This window comes from Molossus molossus, unplaced genomic scaffold (genome assembly GCF_014108415.1).
Source record: "Molossus molossus isolate mMolMol1 unplaced genomic scaffold, mMolMol1.p scaffold_m16_p_12, whole genome shotgun sequence".
NCBI lineage: Eukaryota > Metazoa > Chordata > Mammalia > Chiroptera > Molossidae > Molossus > Molossus molossus.
This window is the reverse complement of record NW_023425347.1, coordinates 61746468-61764997: the sequence shown is the minus strand read 5'-3', so window position 1 is coordinate 61764997 and position 18530 is coordinate 61746468. Positions and strand designations below refer to the sequence as shown.

The 18530-nt window shown below is 47.7% G+C and overlaps 1 protein-coding gene across 1 annotated transcript in view; it reads right to left on the bottom strand.

Annotated features, from left to right (window-relative positions):
- Positions 1–3520: 3520 nt before the first annotated feature.
- Positions 3521–18530, bottom strand: part of DAB1 (DAB adaptor protein 1) — a 274589-nt gene continuing 259579 nt past the window's right edge. The window contains exons 15-18 of the mRNA XM_036255869.1: positions 16881–17429; positions 12866–12993; positions 12407–12517; positions 3521–3581 (exon numbers count right to left, since the gene is read on the bottom strand). Coding sequence (XP_036111762.1) covers positions 12422–12517; positions 12866–12993; positions 16881–17429 — 773 coding nt within the window. The 3' untranslated portion in view covers positions 3521–3581; positions 12407–12421. The remainder of the gene's footprint in view (positions 3582–12406; positions 12518–12865; positions 12994–16880; positions 17430–18530) is intronic.

Below are 18530 nucleotides of genomic sequence, written 5' to 3'. Positions count from 1 at the left end.
GACCTCCTCCCCTCCGTCCCCCTGGGGCTGATTTTCCAAGGAGAGCAAGTGCCCGGGGTCAGCTGCAGAGCTGAGTGGATGCTGGCAGAGCTCCCTCCTGGTCCAGCGTGGAGCACAGGCCTCCACCAGCCGATGGACGCTCCGGCAGCGGCGACCTCCTGTCCCACCTCTCGCCCCCATACCCCGGAGAAACGTGTGGAAGAAAACCAGGCTGACTGTTGTTCTCAAACGTGTTTATTTGTTAAGTTTTACATGGTGTGTTACAGAAGTTAATGGAAAATTTCTAAAAATTCCGCGGTTCTGTTGAATGCATTGTACATAAAGTTAAAAATAATGTGTCCATATATGTTAACAAACTGTCATCTGAGGTAAAGTTAAAGTAGGTCTAGAAATGTACGGCAACAGTCATTTTCTCTTTCTCGTCTTTATTAAAAAAATATGTGTCAGAACGCAGAGATTGAAATGAACCAAACCCACAGAGTAAACATTTTTTTTTTTAAAAGGTGCCCGGTACATGACATGATGGGGTTTCAGCAGACACTGGGATGAGGACGAATTATCAAAAAAGTCTTGCGGCATAGATCGAAGCGCTATGGGGAATGGGGACAGAACGACAGGTGGCGTTTCCCTGGTTTCAAAATTTAAAGTGACAAATTTAGTGCTCGTGGAGGATGAGAAATTAACAGCTGTACACATGGATTTCCTATCAGTCTAACTGGAACTGTGCAGACTCCCCATGGCCTTTTGGTATCACCACCTCCGCTCTGACGCGGAGGTTTCCCTGTACTCCTGGGATCGCACCCAGCGGTGCTGAGCCCGCCAAACCGTGCTCATTACAAATCGTAGGGCTGCCAACGATAACCTGGGTGGCAGTTTAAAATCTTGACTTTATTTCCCTCGCTGGAATGCAACCTGTGCACCGTCGTCTCTCAGTTCAGAGCCAGTGACAGGAACAATCACGCTCAGAGGATGGTAAGTCCGCCGGGCTGGCTGTCCCCTTCTGCTCTGAAATCGGCTCTAGACGGTTTACCTGACACAGCGACACCCACCAGGGTTCACTTTGCACGTGTCAGAAGCAACCCAGACTCCCTGTGACGGTGTGATGGTGCCAGACAAACTCAAGACGGCCATACCGAGGGAGAAGATAGCACCAATTGTCTAGAATCAGAACCCCGGACCACACAGCAATGGAAGCCGTTTCCTATTGGGAACTGCCTATCCCATCAAATCCCCAGAAAACACCGTCAGACTGGTCTCAGGACCCCTCTCGCGGTCATCACGCCTTCCCATTCCCCTCTGCACGGGAAAAGGTGACCCAATCATAAAATGTACGCAGGCTTCAGGAGAAGCCGCGTGGGCCAACCGGCGACAGCTACGGAGGGAGGTAAATGGCCCTGCTTACTTCCCTGGTTCTTCAGACTTTCCACGGTAGGATGACATTCACATGTATTCTGTAATGGACATTTTGGTCAGTTTACCTAGCTGGAGAAAAGTTCAATTCCAGTGACCTGATCATGTAAAATTTGGGCTTCCGACAGTAACAATCACCTCGACTTACCAATTTTCTCTTTGTTGAGCAAGCACCTTCTTCCAGGTCACGTCAGTCTCTATGGATATGAAGAACCCAAGCACACAGGCCTAGTTAAGTTAATCATATCAATGTAAATTCGAATTTTCAAATTTCAAAACCAAGTGATGGTAATCGCCCTCGAATCCAATCGATCACATGATTCTTTAAAGTTTTCTTCTTCGTGTGAAACCACTAAAGTCAACATACTGTAACTGCATAGGAACATCAGGAAAACACATCTGACCTGTAGAACAATTCTCTGTAGGGCAAAAATATATAGATTCTTTATGAAAATCATGTGCTAAACATACGAACCAAACACCGCACTTTTTGTCTCGTAAATGTAAAAAAGGAAGCTTAAACTCTTCTGTTTCGTGTACAAACAGTCCGGTGATTTCCGTGGGGGAAGGTGGGCGTGGAGAGGCGGGAGGGCGGTTTGGAACCCGAAGGCCAGACCTTCAACACGTGAATTGCCTTTTCCTTGTTTTACGCAGAGGGCGGGGGCTCTTGCGGGAATGCCGGATGGGGTGATGGAGTCACATGCTCCCTTCCTGTGCACGAGCCGCGGATCGGTCAGCTGTGCTGCCAGCTGCCCTGAACTCCGGCTCCCCCGCTACAGAACAACGTCCGGAGGGCGAGCCCCGTCATCACGTTGCTCGCATCTTGCACTCGGTCTGCTACCTCTCTACAGTGTAATGGCATTATTAAAAAGCATTTTCATTAACATCTATATTTACAAAAACAAAACACCTGGCATTTTTTTTTTTTTTCATTAGAACTCTTTAAAGCCATTTCCCTTAAATATTTAAAGAGTTAAATGGTAAGGTTCTTTTTTTTTTTTTTTTTTTTTAACTTATAAAATAAAAATCCCATTGGAACTTTCTGATGTACAAAAAGAGATAGAGATGAACCATTGTGATCACAGAATCAGTTCGTTATTCTGAAGAGTCATGTCATTCAGTTAGAGAGTGGGTTTTTAAGATCCAAAACCACATTACCAGGATTGTACCAGAATTATTTGGCAAATGACTTTCCTTTGAAAATGGCCCATGGAGAAGACACCTGTCTGCATAGCATCACAGCAGCAAGATATCGGAAAAATAAAAAATTTCATCTTAGTGTACTTAGAATTTAGAGCTTCTTAGGAAATCAGATGCATGTTTCATCTTTCTCATCAATGGGATTTGATGTCCTTTCCTAGCCGAAAGCTGTCTGTCTTCACCGGGATGCAGAAATAGCTAAAAGGGTTGGTTTGGCAACATTCTTGATCATAAAGAATAATCAACCACTTATTTGTCTTGTGATTTCAAGTCAATTCACTTCATATGAGACTTTTTTTTTTTCCAGTTAGATTTCTTCATCAATATCTTAAAAATGTCAAAAGCAATACAAAAATGTGTACACCCACTAATTTTCAAACATGACAAAGGAAGGAAAGGGAAAAGAATGGCAGACCAGGGCCCGTGGAGTGATGAGAAAACAGCATCCTATGTCAAAAGGCATATGGATGATGGGACTGTGGTCACAGAGGACCTCTTGCTTTGCCTAAAAGAAGTCAGTGCTAACCTTGCTGTCATGCTCTGAGGCCTGTCACTCCAAATTTGACATCTCTACAGTGGGCAATGTGTAGAGAAATTAAAAAAAGAATTACGATTCTGCACACTGGGGGATCATCTTCAACCCACACTAAGAGAGCTCAGAGTATGTGTTGAGTAAGCATTTACTTGATTTGTGATTTAACGCTGGGTGTGATTTTGTTATACTTTTGTGTGTTTTATGTTTTGTGCTGCCATAGATATCTGCCGTCGGTTGCCAAAAACTCTTAGTGTCCACTCCCAAATGAGTTCCCTTGGGCAGTCACGAGTTTCTTCGTGGGATGAAGTGAGGTGAAAGAGTACAAGAGAGGCTGGTGTGATGCTGATTGCCATGCCAGCCGAGAAGCACCCGCCACGAGCCCGCATTGATGTTATTTCTTAGGTCTGTGGATCTGCGCATAGATAGGCTCCAGCTCCTGCGGACAGAGACACAGAGTGAGACCTGCTCTTCGCCAGACAGGAATTTCTGAAACAGCTTGGAAAGGAGAGTTTGGGATGAGAACAGAAAGGTGACAGTATGATGGATGACATTAGGTGATTGGGGGAGTATCTGATCATGGTGCATATCATTTTGGCAACTTTTTTTTGTTTTTTGTTTTTTTATCATCGAAAATAACTACTCACCCAGTTATGTCCTTGGTTTTCAAGTGAGACTGATTGGCCCTGATAGGGAAATAGCATGGAATAGCTGAGAGAGTTGGAGAAGCTGTGTGACAGGGGCAAGACACTTATCCTTTCTGAGACTCAGTTCCCCAGCTGTGAAACGGGAATAATTCTATTCATCTTACAGGGTTCCTGAGAGGATTAGAGATAATATATATAAAGCATCCAGCACAGTGTTTGGCAATAACAGGTCTTCAGAAAATGGTAACAATCATCATGAGTCAGAGATTTTTCTCAACATGCTTTTGTGAAAGTCCACCTGACACGGCTGATATTCTATTTCAACCTGCCCTTTGGTCTCTTCAAGCAGTGATGACTGGGTGTACTTCAGAGCCAGAGAAACAGCAGTTGTGCAGGTAGCCCACATTTAAAAGCTTCTGGGACTCGTTTCCATTCAATCTGCCGTTTCGAGTTGGGCCAGTCCTTTGCCTGCGCCAATAGGGGCTGTCCTGAGACACACACACACAAGGCTTTCACCAGTACCCAGCATAGCAAACTTCCCATCCAAACGTCGGCGGCAAATGGTGCTTGGCCTTGTTGAAAGCACTTCGGGATGTCATGTCACAAAGGCCTGGGATGCTCTGGCCAAGCAGACTACATCAACGCTCTGGTCTTCAGCACACATAGGCCCTTCCATTAAAATTGACCTGTATGCTGTCACTCTTAGATGTCTGGGCCAGAATTAAATGGACATAGTGACATCTCAATTCTGCCTCATTTTATAGATTAGCCTGCCTCCTGCCATGTGAGCATAGAGCTTTTTTCTTTCGTCATTTCCTTGAAGCACCAGACTGAAATGGCATTCTGTGAACCCCTGCTGTGTGTCAGGCACAACACCAGGTATCTTCAAGTCCAATGACTCTTTAACATATCATAACAGCCATGTAAGGAGGCTTTATCTCTTCTGCAAATGAGAAATCAAGCACAGAGAAATTAAGTAATTTGCCCATAGTCACACAGTAAGTTTGGGACATGAGACTTAAAAGTAGGCTCTAGTGCTTTGTCTAGTCTATTATGACAGCCGACCAGGAAAAAAAAAAAAAAAAAAAGGCCAACTCTTCCAGCTGCAGTGTTGTGGAGTGCTTTGGACTTTATAAAGCTCCCTCATGTCTTATTTTATCTGCCTGAGTCATAGGGATGCTTTTATTCTTCCCATCCTCATTCTGCAGATAAAAATGAAAGGTCAGAGAGGTGTATGATCTGAAGGTCATTGTGCTGTCTCTCATGTAGTTCATATATCATACTGTTCATCTTTATTGTAAAGTTGAAATGGACTAAAAGATAATTTTGTCCTGATCCATCATTTTACAGATGAGGAATCTGAGGCCCAGAGAAGAGAGCGCTTTTGTTTGACCAAAGTCACAAGGTTACTTAGTAACCAGGCCATGAGTAGGAGCCAGGATACCTAGACTCACTATGTTTGTATTCTTCCGGAGAGAAGGACCTTCCAACCCCTCCAGGTTCTCTAATTTGTAATGTACCACAGTACCAACCTGTCCCTCCACGCTTTTCACCTAGGGGACTTCGCACTGCCCTTTAAACATAATGAAAACATGCGATTCTTCCTCCACCTGTCCAACGACACCTGGTGGCAGCGCACACTGTTCCACACCCTGCCTCTGGTTACTGCTTGCCAGTTCCTTCTGCATTTTACACATGGACCTAGCCCAGTATGTGCTCAGGAAAGGCTGGTTGAATCAATGCACAACCATGTACTGTTTCTACATTCATTGCTGTTCTGATCCCTTTGCCCTAAAAACACTCATTTAACTTTAATTCTCTCAAAATCAAAGCTAGCAAAATCCCTAGTAAGATGATTTATTCAGCACCTAGTATATTCTCTGCCAGTGTCTTGAAATGTTTCAAATACCTGTTGTCAGGCTAAATGTGTAAGTGTCCTGTGTTGTGTGTTCTGGGGTGGGGATGGGGGCCAAGGTGGAGGTGTCAGGTACCAGTCCTGTGGCCTGTGCTGGGCTATGAGGGTGCATGGTGATGTTCCCTGAGTTGGCTTCCCCAGCCCGCTCTTCAGTTTGGACGCCTTAAGAAGTCAGGCTGCCTTGATCTCACCCTGCGATGTGCTCCGTTCTAATTTTGGAACTAATTTATTCAGCTGAGAATGACACCTAAAAACAGAAGACGACAGCAGGCTCAGACAGGGTAATTGATGCCACACCGCATTAACTCTCCGCAGCTGAGAAAAATATTCAGACATCTCCTGCTTGCTGGGATTTAGCTTCAAGCACCCATCGCAACAGCGGCAACGAGTGCAGTCCACTCTCAATTATCCCCACTAATGAAGGGGAGCAGTGGCGTGGAAACCCCGAGCAGCAGAACATCCCCAAATCTGACACCGTGGTGCATTATCTGTTTTGGCAACCGTTTTACCTCCTTTGTTACTGAACCTCAGACTGTCAGAGCTGGAGGGCAACTTGGAAATCATTTGATCCAGAAATTTCCGACCCGACTCCCGGCAAGGTCACGATAGGGTCTTGAGGCTGTTTTCAAAATTCCAAAATGTGTAAATGGAATCACATGTTAACACAGCGCACTGGAGAATTTTTGTTTTCTCTGGGCAGATCTGACCACATCCCTGCCCTTCAAACCCTTCAGAGTCTCCCCATTACCCACAGGGTGAGGTCAAGCTCCTTAGCCGGGCACACAAGACCCATTAGTCTCGTAGCCCGTCAGAGCCTATAAATGCCCCTCTCAGACCATGAATCAAACTCAACCTCAGGTCACGCATATCAGGCTTTAGAAAAGAGACACTTTTTTTACACCTCTGCTAGAATGTTCTTTCTGAAATAGATTTGATCATGCCAGTCTTCTGCTTGAAATGGCCCTCCTGACTCCTTATTACCCTGGGATGATGCGAACCCCTCAGGATGACACACGAGGTCTTCCCACTATGGCTTCATCTGCCCACGCGGCCTCGCCTGCCTCCTCCTCTCCTGTGCCCCACCTTTTGTATGGCACTTCTGGTCTACCCGACAGGACAGGACTTTCCATCTCCGAGACTCTGCTCAGGCGGTTCCTTCTGCCCTCGGGGCCTCTCTTGGTCCTGCACCTGGGGGTGGGTACTTGCAGAACCTGCTCAAATAGGATGGCTTCCTAAACCCTGAGGGCACTGTGTAGACCTGTGTCTGCACTGCCATCACATTTTCTCCCAGGACCCCCTGCACAGTGCGCTCCCCGCATTCCCACGTCAGTGTTCCAGACGCCGAGGGAGAGCCTGGAACATGGGTGGCTGTGGGGGAATGCATGCGGGGTCTTCTCTTACCGGGGTTGGCAAATCCTCATCAACCCAAAGCTCCCCTGTGTTTGACACGTTACTATTTTCATGTCTAGAGGGCCACACAGTAGATGGAAAACCAGACAATACAAATAAAGACAAAATCAGCCCCCCACATTTGACTTAGGTTGAGCCCCGTTTCCTGGGGGGTGCGGTGAAGGAGTGAAGGCACGGGTTTGAATCCAGCCGATCTAGGTTAGCATCCCCACTGCCGGCTGCCCACGGCAGAGGCCCCCAGCGACACACGTGCGGTTGGTGGGCTTACCACTCATTGCAGCGAGGGGAGCCGGGCATCGGTGTAAGAGGGCGTCAGAAAGGGCTGATTACAGCACTGGGCTTATGTTAGACGATCTGGGGGGGGGGGGATCAAGAAGGTAAGGTTTTCTGTGGGTTGGATGCCCTCAGGAAGCGGGAGTATGATTATTTTGATAAATCTTATCTTGAGAGCAGAAAGAACAGAAAAAGGTGAAAGGTAGGAGAGACACACACTTGGTCTTTTTTGCAATGTAGACAATGTTCGTGTTATTCCCGTGCTGGGCCATGGCTGCCGAGAGGCCTTGCCTTGCCTTGACCCATCACGGTCAGAGTGGCCCTGTCCGAGCTGATGCTCTGTGAACTGTTCACGCCAGCAGAACCCCAAGGCCGCGCGGTGACCGGGCTCCTGGCATCGGCTCTGCTCTCCCTCTGGCCTCCCTGTTACCCACTTAGTGCCCGTAGGGCTCTGTGAAGGCTCCGTAACCCATCTGAGAGCCAGTCTCCTTATCTGCAAGATGAAGCTAGACATCCTCTCTGTGAGCCGCGCGGCGAGCATGGAAGGAGAAAATACTCATTGATTGTCTGGCACAGAGCAGGATCTCAACCAAGGTTAGCGCCCTTATGTCCGGGCACCTGGCTTTATACTTCCTCTACCGAAGATGATCTTAGGCCTAAAAAGCACCTGTTGGTGGCTTCTCCTTCACAGCACATGAATGCCACTGCGACTGGGCTCTGCTATGATGCCGAATGATGTCTGTGGGTCAGCCCGGGGAAACGGGACAGAAAGCATGTGGGGTTCCCAGGCTGCCGGCCCTGTGGATGACAGAGACTTCCACATATCTGCAGGGCACACGTGTGAGCCACGGGCTCCCCTGCGTCAGCCAGGTCGAACCACAGAGCAACGATAGCTTACATTTACAGACACGTCTTCTGCCTGCAAAGGGCTTTTCTGTACCCGTTTGTGATCTCACGTGGTGCCACACTGAGGCTCTGCACAGGCCAATCTGGCAATCCTATCTCCTTTCACACAGAAGCAGCAAGGCTCGGCGGCGTTGGGTGACTTGCCCAAGGTCACTCAGCCAGATGCTTTACGTCTGTCATCTGAATCATTCCCTCGGCCTGGGTCCTGGGTCAGACTTTCCCCTGAGTGCTATGTCCACCACAGTTCCTGTGGCTTTGTTTTAAGACTCTGTTGTTTGGATCTATTTAAAAACCGGATAGTAATAATAATCCTGACTACATGCATTTTATTTTCAATGCTTACAAAGCACTTTCATATTCATGAAATCTTCTGATTCTGGGCCAGCCTTGGGGGGTAGCTGTTCTAATTATCCATGATTCCCCAACGAGGGGACCCCGGTTTAGAGGGGTTACATGCCTACTTAGGGTCATCTGCTTGGAACCATGTTCAGACCCAAGTCCCCTGAACTCTGTGTCCTTTCTTTTTATTATTTATTTATTATTTTTTAAAGATTCTTCCTCCCAGGGTATCTGAAGGTCAGCTTTCTCGCTTTCTTTCCATTGAATACTAGAAATCCATCAGGTAATATTTTATATGTCTTGGGTTCCCACTACAAAGATCAGTATTAAAAAAAAAAAAAATGACAGCAACTTGTTCTCGATGGCAATATCTGTTGCTAGGAGGAAGACAGAACAAACCATTCCCCATTGTTATAGATGCTTTGACTTGACAGCTGGGAAAGTCTGATAGGCAGTTTATTTACTTAGCCATTAAACCAAATAAATGTTTTCATTTTTCTTTCATCTCCTCAAAAGCCAACATTCTGCTCTTAAAATTGGTCCAGCAACACATCAGTGAAGTATAAATTACCTGCTATTCCCACACCAGCCATTATAATATTATTTGGGTCCTTTTTTTTGCCCCTGTTGACCCAGTCTTTCGAAGACACGTGATTTTCCCAGGCGGAAGGGTAGGGGGCAAATGCAATAATTGAAGATATTTCACTTTATTGCTAAAGCAGAAAGTCTGTTTGAGATGGCCCTGAAGCTTCCACCTTCAAGGACGGAGTCTGTTGGTTTCCTTTTACTGGGGTGCAACACGGCTTTACCAACACATGTCACCCCTACCCACTCAGAACCGGGCAGGGTTTCTAAGGACAAGGGCAGCTGGAGATAGGGCGTGAGAAAGATGGGACTCTTGCTTCCCCACGGTACGAAGGCACGGGGGAAGTACAACCAGGAGCGTAGCTAGGTACTGAGGACCTGTGGTTAGTGAATGCCCAGCTGGTTGTTGGGTGAATAGAGTGGAGGCAGAGAGATCCAATGTGACTTGGGGGAGCCCAGAAGGCCGCTCTGGACTCCCTGTGGGTGTCCAGGGGTTACGTCTGCAGGGCTGGCACTGGCCCCCTGGCATGCAGTTCTCGGTGGACACTTGTGAAGCTGCCAGGCTAAGCTTTCAGACGGAGAACACTGCTTCATTGAAGATTATAGTCCAGCCCTCCTTTGGAGCTGGGAGCTACGTCCTATGAGTGACATGCAAATCTAAGACTGCTCATTTCTCAGAAGTGAAAGGGGGCCTGTGAGGCCCTAACTAGGGTCATTCTGATTATGGGATAGGGCAGGTCAGAGGGCTAAGAAGTGGAATTTTCTTTTCTTCCCCACTTCAAAGCTGTTTTGAGACATATTAAAAATTAATAATCTGAAGATAGACAGTACAAAGCAAAATCTCCCAACCAATGGCTTGGATTTTTGTGGTAGAATTTATTCAGCAAAATGTATAATGCATATAACCTACACTTACGGAACACATATGATGATGTTGGTGTTGCTGTTGGTGATGGTGATGGTAGCACTGGTGTTAGTGCTGGTGATGTTCTTGGTGGTGGTGGTGGTGGGTGTTGGTGTTGGTGTTGGTGGTGATGGCAGCTCACATCAGTTGGGGGCTTACTATGCGTTACAGATGGTGTTAAGAGCTCCATGTTCGTCACCCCGTGTAGTTCAAACAATAACCCTATGAGGCAGCACTATTTTTTCCTTATTTTCCAAAATAAGATGGAGACATTATAAAAATCTCATCAGGGTCACATAGCTAATAAGTGGTCAAGCCAGATTCTCAACTCAGAGGTTCTCACTCCAGAACCCAGATCTTTCAAGCTGAGTTTTAAGCTGAGCACTGAGTGTCTGCCTCCATGCCAGAGACTCATCTTATGCTATCTCAGTTAATGTAGTGGATAATATAAGCCTCTTCTGGAAGATGAAGAAACCAAAACTCAAAAGAAATTATAGTTCTTGCCCAAGATTTCCCGCTCTTAGGTAGCTGAGCTAGAATTTGAACTCAAGTTCCAAATCCTGAGCTCTTCTTGCTGGACCATGCTACGTCCATTTCCAGCTCAGCCATGGCTTGGGGCTCTGGATGGAGCAGCGAACGCGGAACACGCCGAAGCCCCACAAAACAGTTCAGCTTGAATGACTGTCTCAGGCTGAACAGGCTCGTAAATACAAGTGTTGGATACATTGATCTGCAAATGGTGTAACTCATCTTTGTTTTCTAGAAGAACTTCAATTTTAGGATGATGTTTGCCGTTATCCTGATGAATGGCTCGTCGCCTCTAGTTCATTCATCAAATTTTTCAAGGCAAGACGGAGCATGTGAAATAAAACATATGCAAAGCGGAGTAAACCTCCTGGGGATTCTTCCCAAAGGAGTCCACCCATGAGTCTCAACTTTTCTCTCTCCTGGAACATTGATTTTGCCTTGAATTCATGAGCTCCCCAGATTGCTTTGCAAGATCAATACTTTAGATGGGTATCAGTCTTGTGAAGACTGATCATGGTTCGGGATGGCACGAGGTATCATCACATACTGTTGTACTGATATAATGTGGCAAAATAGACAGTACATTAAGTTCTTGGGTCATGAACTCTATTAACAAAAGGCACTACCAAAACACTGTCTTAGCTTTCAATAACCATCCAAATAGCTTACGCGAGAACTGAGAAGGATTCCGAAGTAGCCTCAGAATCCATTTATGAACAGTAAAAACTATTTACCATTTTAATGGTTCAGACCACGCCGCTCAGGACTAAATAGGAGGGAGTTCTATGGATGAGCCTCACAGTCCCACACATCTATGGAAAGCTAGGAAAGTATCTGAAAATTGAACACATTTGTCAAGGAGTGACCCGAGAAATCATGTCTGGGTAACAAGGTGTACTTCTGTCTCTTGAGAAGGTTTGCTTCATCAGCAACTCTTTCTTTCCATCACATCAGATGTATTGAAATGTAAGTGCCAAAAGCCACTTGTCGTAAATGTAAGTGCCCCTCTCTCAAAGTCGCTGCCGATGGAATCTGAAGTGGGTGGGGGTGGGGGCGGCAGGCTACACGCTGGCACAGGAGCGGACAGCAGAGCCTCAGAAGCGAATGCCAGGCACCTTTGGGCTTTGAATTTCCCTTTCACATTGGGAAGGGCCGGCCCTTTTGGCTAGACAAAGCTCCCATGATCTTACATCTCTGCCAACCCTTTTCAAGCACTGCTTAGTTTTGCTGCTTAGTCTGGCTTCTCAGTGTGTTTGGTTGCTGACCTCTTCAGATCTGTGGAGTGTAGGCAAATGCAGTGACTTTGCCTAAAAGATTAAAGCATCAGAACCATGTCTCACTGAAAACTCATCAGGGTGGGCAGAATGTGTCCATCTCGGAATCGATGCTTTCAGAAACGGAATCCACCTTACGTTATCCTGACCATGCCTCATTCTGTCACCACCACTCACTGAGAACGTATCATTAATAAAATGATATGGCCATTCCCCACTCCTCTCCCTGACCCCTCCCTCCCAATATATGTCAAAGGTCATGCATCCATGAGGAAAAATAAGGTGACAGACCACTCGGCAAGGGGAGATGATGTTAACGTCGGGGATAAACTCGGGCAAGGGGAGACGGTACAAACACCAGGGATGAGCTCAGGCGAGGAGAGATGATACAAACATCAGGGATGTAACTCTCAAAAGTGAAGAACAGGCAGACAGGAAAGCAGATGGCTCACGGATGAAGGAGACAAAAGGACAGATACCTACCCAGACCTGTGCTATCTAGCTACCGGCCTGTGGACTTATATGATCAGCACTGGGCTCCCCACTGGGCTCCCCAAATGGATCACTGTTGGATGAGGCCTGTGATCCATCAGGCTAGAACACAAGAAGATAACACTTTTTTTTTTTCCTTGTCAACAATTGAGAACATAAGACAACTGGGCACACTTTCATGCACACATATAATCGGCTGTTTGAACGGAGGCAGCGACTTCGGCTGGAGAGTGCCGCACTCACAGACGCGAGAGCATGTAGGAACGACTTCATACAAGGACAATGTTTGCAGCGGCTCGTCTGCACACAAAGCCCCGCGGTGACCCCTCTGGAACTTCAGCGCCTGAGCCAGCGCTGTTTTCCACATAGGTTTCCTCATGCATTGTCCACTTCACACAGGTTTTGGTTTTAAGAAAAAACAAAACCAGAAAGAATAAGCCCGTCACTTACAGCTTCTTGCTCTTCGCTTTTGCTGGGACTTTCGAAGCCCTCTTCAAAGATGTCGTCTGTGGTGGGATCACTGGCATGGGACGCAGATGACTTGGATGGAGAGCTCTGTCTAGGGGCTGGGGTGGGCGCTGCACAGAGACCATGCAGAGAGGAAACACCGTGAGTGGCAGGCTGCACCCCACCAAAGCCTCAGCGACCTGGTTATGTTCGAGTCGAATGCAGGACTCCTCTTCCTACCACAGGTCAAATCAGTAGCACAGTTTAATATTTCCTCTGTGCCTAATTATCTTGTCTTCCCATATTCTTTGTAGTCTACCTTTTCTCTCTTTTTTAAACTTTATTTTTATGGTTGACACTATTACAGATGTCCCCATTCCCCACTCCTTTGCCCACCTCTGCCAGCCCCCCCTTCCCTCTGGCTATCACCACACTGGTGTCTGTGTCTAAGGGTCATGCATATATGCTCTTTGGCTAGTTCCTTCACCTTCCTTCATCCAATCTTCCCTCCCCTCTCCCCTCTGACAGCTGTCAGTCTGTTCCATGTATCTCACATTCTTGACAGTCAGGAAGGAGCTGGTCCTCACCAATGACATGATCGGTGGTTCTCAAGGGACGATCCCTGAATGAGCGGCATCAGCCACATCTGGGCATTTGTCAGAAATGCAAAAATTTTGGACCCCACTCTAGACCTAATGCATCAGAGACTCGGTGTTTCCGCACACTCCAATTGAGAACCACACTGTTTTTCTTCTCTCCTTCTTAACATCATACACTTATTCAATAAGAATATACAGATCAGAGGACAGTAATACACATTGATTGAATGCCTTCTATCTGTCAGAAACTTTACGAACAGCATCCGTAGCCCTCACGAAGCCTCTCCGGAGTGGGGTTATCACGATGACATGATAAGCGAGTGAAGGTGGGCAAATTGCTCCAGGCCCCACGGCTGGCACCTGGGGGAACCCGGCTTCACGTGCTGACCCATGGTAGGCATTTGATGGGCTCGTGCTGAGGAGTGTCTGAGTGGCCTGGGAAACGGCCGTACCGATGGCAAGGTCCCAGCTAGTACCGTGTTCCTCATCCTGTAAGGACATGCTTTTTCTGTCCCGACATTCCCGCATTTTCCTGTCGCATTTTTTCCAGAGGTTTATAAAAAACATGCCATGTGACACTACCCTTCCTCCTAAAATTTCCAATTTGCCATTGAAAATGCCAGTCACTGACTGGCTCAGACCAAGGGAGGGGTAGCACGGCCTGAGTTAGTAGCGGAATTTCAAATGCCATTGATGAGAACCCCCTACCTTGACTTTTGAGAATTGTACATAATCTGGCCGCTTATCAGATGGTGAATGAATATAGACCCTGGAGTCCCTTTTGCCGTGAGGGACCTGTATTTAGAATAACGATGCAGTTAGTGGCGTGCCAGCAAGCTAGACACAGGCTAGGCACCGCTGTATTCAATATGCTCTAACATAAACGCTGCCGTTGTTTTGTCTTTTTCCTCCTGAAAAGGAGGTGAAGTGACCTTCTCAGAATTGACAGGGCTATGAAACTAGGGCCCTGGGTTTAACAGTCTGCTCAGCTGTGCTTTTCTGTGTGAGGCTTACTGTGGGTCTGACTGACCTCCATGAGAAACGTCTGAAAGATGATGCTGATGAAGAAGAGGACAGAAAGGCTGGTTTCACTCATTCTCTTTAAAACAAAATACATGTCCCTGGCTGGTGTGCTCAGTGGTTAGAGTGGCAGCCCGTGGACCAAAGGGTCGCGGGTTCGATTCCTGCTCAAGGGCACGCACCTGGGTTGTAGGTTCTATCCCCAGCCCTGGATGGGGTTGTGCGGGAGGCAACCAACTGAAGTGCTTACTTCACATCAATGTTTCTCTCTCTCCTTCCCCTCCGCCCCTCCCTGCCACTCTCTCTGGAAATCAATGGGGAAAATATCCTCGGGTGAGGATTCAAAAATAAATATAAATAAAATAAAATATGACGTTTTTCTCTAATTTAGAAGGAAGCCCGCTGTGTTTCATGAGATGATTATGGAACGAACTAGTCAGAGTGGGTTTAAGTGAGATAGGCTATATGGAAACACCCTGATTAACTTGTGGATGCTCATGAATTATCAGTGCAATTCGATCCTGAATTGTATTTGACGTGGTTTATTGCTCACTAAGGGCTAAGAACTCCAGCTGAGCTGCCGATTCTGAGAGGTGTCCAGTCATACCTATGGGATGAAAGCAACAGGGAGTCTAACTAGTAGTTCATGTACGCAAGTGTTTACCCTGTCAAAGGCTTAGCGGAATACCTCTAACTCTGGGCTATTTCGCTCCCAGGGGACTTCTGGCCTTATGCGGAGTCATTTGGGTCATGACTAGGGAGCAGAAGTATAACATGAGTGGCCTTTGTTTGGTTTGCTTCATCCTCTGGACCCTCCCCAGTGCCTCCCCGTTCTAGATGCTAGGCCAGAGCACGAGAGGTGTAGGCGTGATGAAGACACGGTCCCTGTCCTCAGAGGACTTCCCTCTGCTACCTGCAGCCGGCCCACCAAAAGAGAAATACTCGTTTTCAAAAGATGCTCGCTTGTTTATGCATGCCTGTCATTTCTTCAGCATTTCATTTTTATTCATGATTCTTCATTGAACAGAGATGCCCCCACTCTGGAGATCATCTGGCCCTCGCGGAAGCAGGCTGCTGATGCACATGGAAGGCATTTGTTTTCAGAACAGCATCCCGAATCTGGCCAAAATGACACTATCTAATTATGTTAACATGAGACTTTTTTTTTTGACAATTCATGGTATTGGCCGAGCAGTGATCCGTGTCATCTGTGACAGTAATGAAAATGCCAAATTCATTGCTCCATGAACCTTTCCTTTCCCTTTATCAATTGTCAAGGCACAGGATGAACCGCCAGTCACCCGCCCCGAACAGTGTCGACCAAGCACATGTGTGTTCAAGTGTATCTGGACTCCGAGGGGCGGCACGCTTCTGGTTTTCCAGATATTTGCCGTAGAAAAGGGAGCTGGGCTAGCACCACGGAGTGTCAGAACAGGCATGGGGTGCCCTGCTCATCACTTATTTTACCCTCGGCACAGCTGGGGCCTAGAGAAGTCGCACACACGTCCAAAGACAGCTTGTGGGGGAGGGGTCGAGATGAGAACCCTGGCCCAGAGCTCTGCACAAAATCGCTCAATATGCAATAGCAATGATAAAACCACTTCAGACTCTGTGAGGTACACTGTATAATGGTCTAGTGCATGTACCCTGCATCCATCTCATCACCCTGAGCCGAAGATAGATGGGGAAATCCAGGCTCCTAGCAATAAAATGACTTGCACATCAGCACAAAACGAGTAAGCAATAAAGCTGCTGTCCAGGTGCCCAGTCCCAAGCTTCCTGCTGTGTCTTCATTTTTTTTCTCTCGGACTAGCCTGAGCTCTGAGTCAGAATCTGGCTTCAGTTGTACCAGTTGTAGGAGGCCCTATGGTTGCTATATCTCTGCCCTAAGTTTTCTCCTGATCTTACGTTTGTAATTTTTTATCCTTGCTCCTAAACCTTTTCTTAACTCACATACATCATTCGTGTTTATTTCAATGAACCATACAGAAATGTGTGTGTCATTGCGGGGGTATACATAAGTGAATGAATGAGTGAGCGAATGAACGAATGGATGAGCACATGGACAGAAACCTAAGAGGCAGGGTGACTGGCAGAGAGACAACAGACTTCAGTTCAGTTCTACCTCTTTGTCTCTTCTCTTTGTCGTCGAGTCTCACTTTCATTATCTGTCGAAGAAGTCTAACAGAACTTGTCAAAACTTGTCTCATTATTGTAAGTATAAAAAGAACAAATATAAAGCACGTGGGGAGGTATGTACACTATAACTGGTACCTAATAACTAGTAGCTATTATGAGTAGTAGGGTGATATAAACACAGAGTCCCGGTGACTGGTACTAAGGTGAGTTCTCGACCCCAACAACGCCTCCCTCTCGCTGGGTTTATGAGGGGCACTCACGTGAGTTGGTCGATGGCGTGGTAGAAGTCACAGGGGTCAAATTCAACTGGGAGATGTCAAAGTCATCACAGTCATCTGTGTCCTGTGCCACCCCGACCTTGTTGAAGTAACTGGAGAAGGCCTCTGAGGTACAGGTGAGGGAGGGTTGGTCGGGTTTGCGGGAGGGCACCGGCGGAGGCTGGGCCATCTGGAAATCCTTAAACATCTCTTTCCCCATTTTCTGCCTGGGCTTGTCGGTCTGTGGACTTGACCTGGTCGAGTCACCAGTGGCTGGGACGGTTGCAAGGGGGGTGAGGGGACCTTGGAACATGGCGGCTGGCAAAGGCATGACAGTTTGTGTGGGCATGAAGGCGGCTGGCGGAAACTGCCCGGCCACAGCTGGCCAGGGCTGCTGCGTGGCCGGGAAGAGACCTGGCTGGCCCCAGGCGATGGGCTGAGCCCCCGGCATCACCTGAGCGACTGGTGGCTGGGCACCCATGGCGATCTGCTGCTGGACGAGGGGCTGCTGGCCCCAGAAGGATGGGAGGACGGCGCCCATGGCAACATAACCTGGAAGGTGAAAGAGGAGAGTCAGGCATCCCGGGAAAGAATAGCGCATGGAGTCAGGGGGTCGGCAACAGAGCACTGGGCCAGGTACTAAGTGTCAGGCTGGGGAAGAAGGAAAACTAAGGCACACGCCCCTGCACTCACGGAGCCTGTGGTCTTGGGAAACCTCTCTGCGGAGGTGACCCGTGAGCAGAAACTAATTGCAGTGAGGGAGCAAGCCAGGCGCACATCTGGGCGATGACAGTAACACTGCTCCAGTTGGTCGAGGTCTCTGACGTCCTAGAGCCTCCAGAGGTCTAGGCACCGGGCACATCTGGGGTTGAATCTTGCCTCCCCTCTTTGCTAGGTCTGGGGCCTTCTCAACGGCTTGGACTCTTTGTTGTAAAGCCGGGTGTTAACATCTTCCTTCCCAGCATCAAAGCCGTGTGCGAAGTGAACAGAAACGGGAATGTGGGAGTTGTAGACGCCAAGGTGAACATCCCGATGCCACTTCCTATTTGTGGAGTCTGGGGAGAGCTCAGGGAGCTTCCGAACCTCTCTGTCCTTGTCTGTAAAACGGGCACACAGTACCTTCTCCCTCGGTGGGGTGGTTTAAAGACCCAGTTGATATATTTAAGGCGTGAAGTGCTACCCCCGACAGAGTGAACATTCAGTAAGTGTTGGCGACTAGGATGATTTGAATCAGGGCCTCCGACATGTACTTCATAGCGTGCGGGACTACGAGAGACGCGCAGCCAGTGGCAGCTGGAGGTGCTAGTCCACATTTCCGAATTAGCATTATGCCCATTTTGGGGATTAAAAAATGTAGGTTACTGTCTACTCAGGTGCACCTAGTACAGCAGCCCCCGCGGGCGCCGTGAACACCCGAGAGGTGCCCTCTCACGCGTTACCGTGGTAATTGCCGTGATGTTCTTTGGGGGGAGGTAGTTACTTGGAAAGGAGCACAAGCACTTTCGACAGTAACGACAGTAACACTAATACTTCCCCTTACTAGATGCTCACACTGTGCTGGTACCGCGTCAGCGCTTACATTTCACAGAATCCCTGAGGAGGAGGTACTCTCTCGTTTAGGGGTGAGGGGAGGGGTGCGCAGACAGGAAAAGT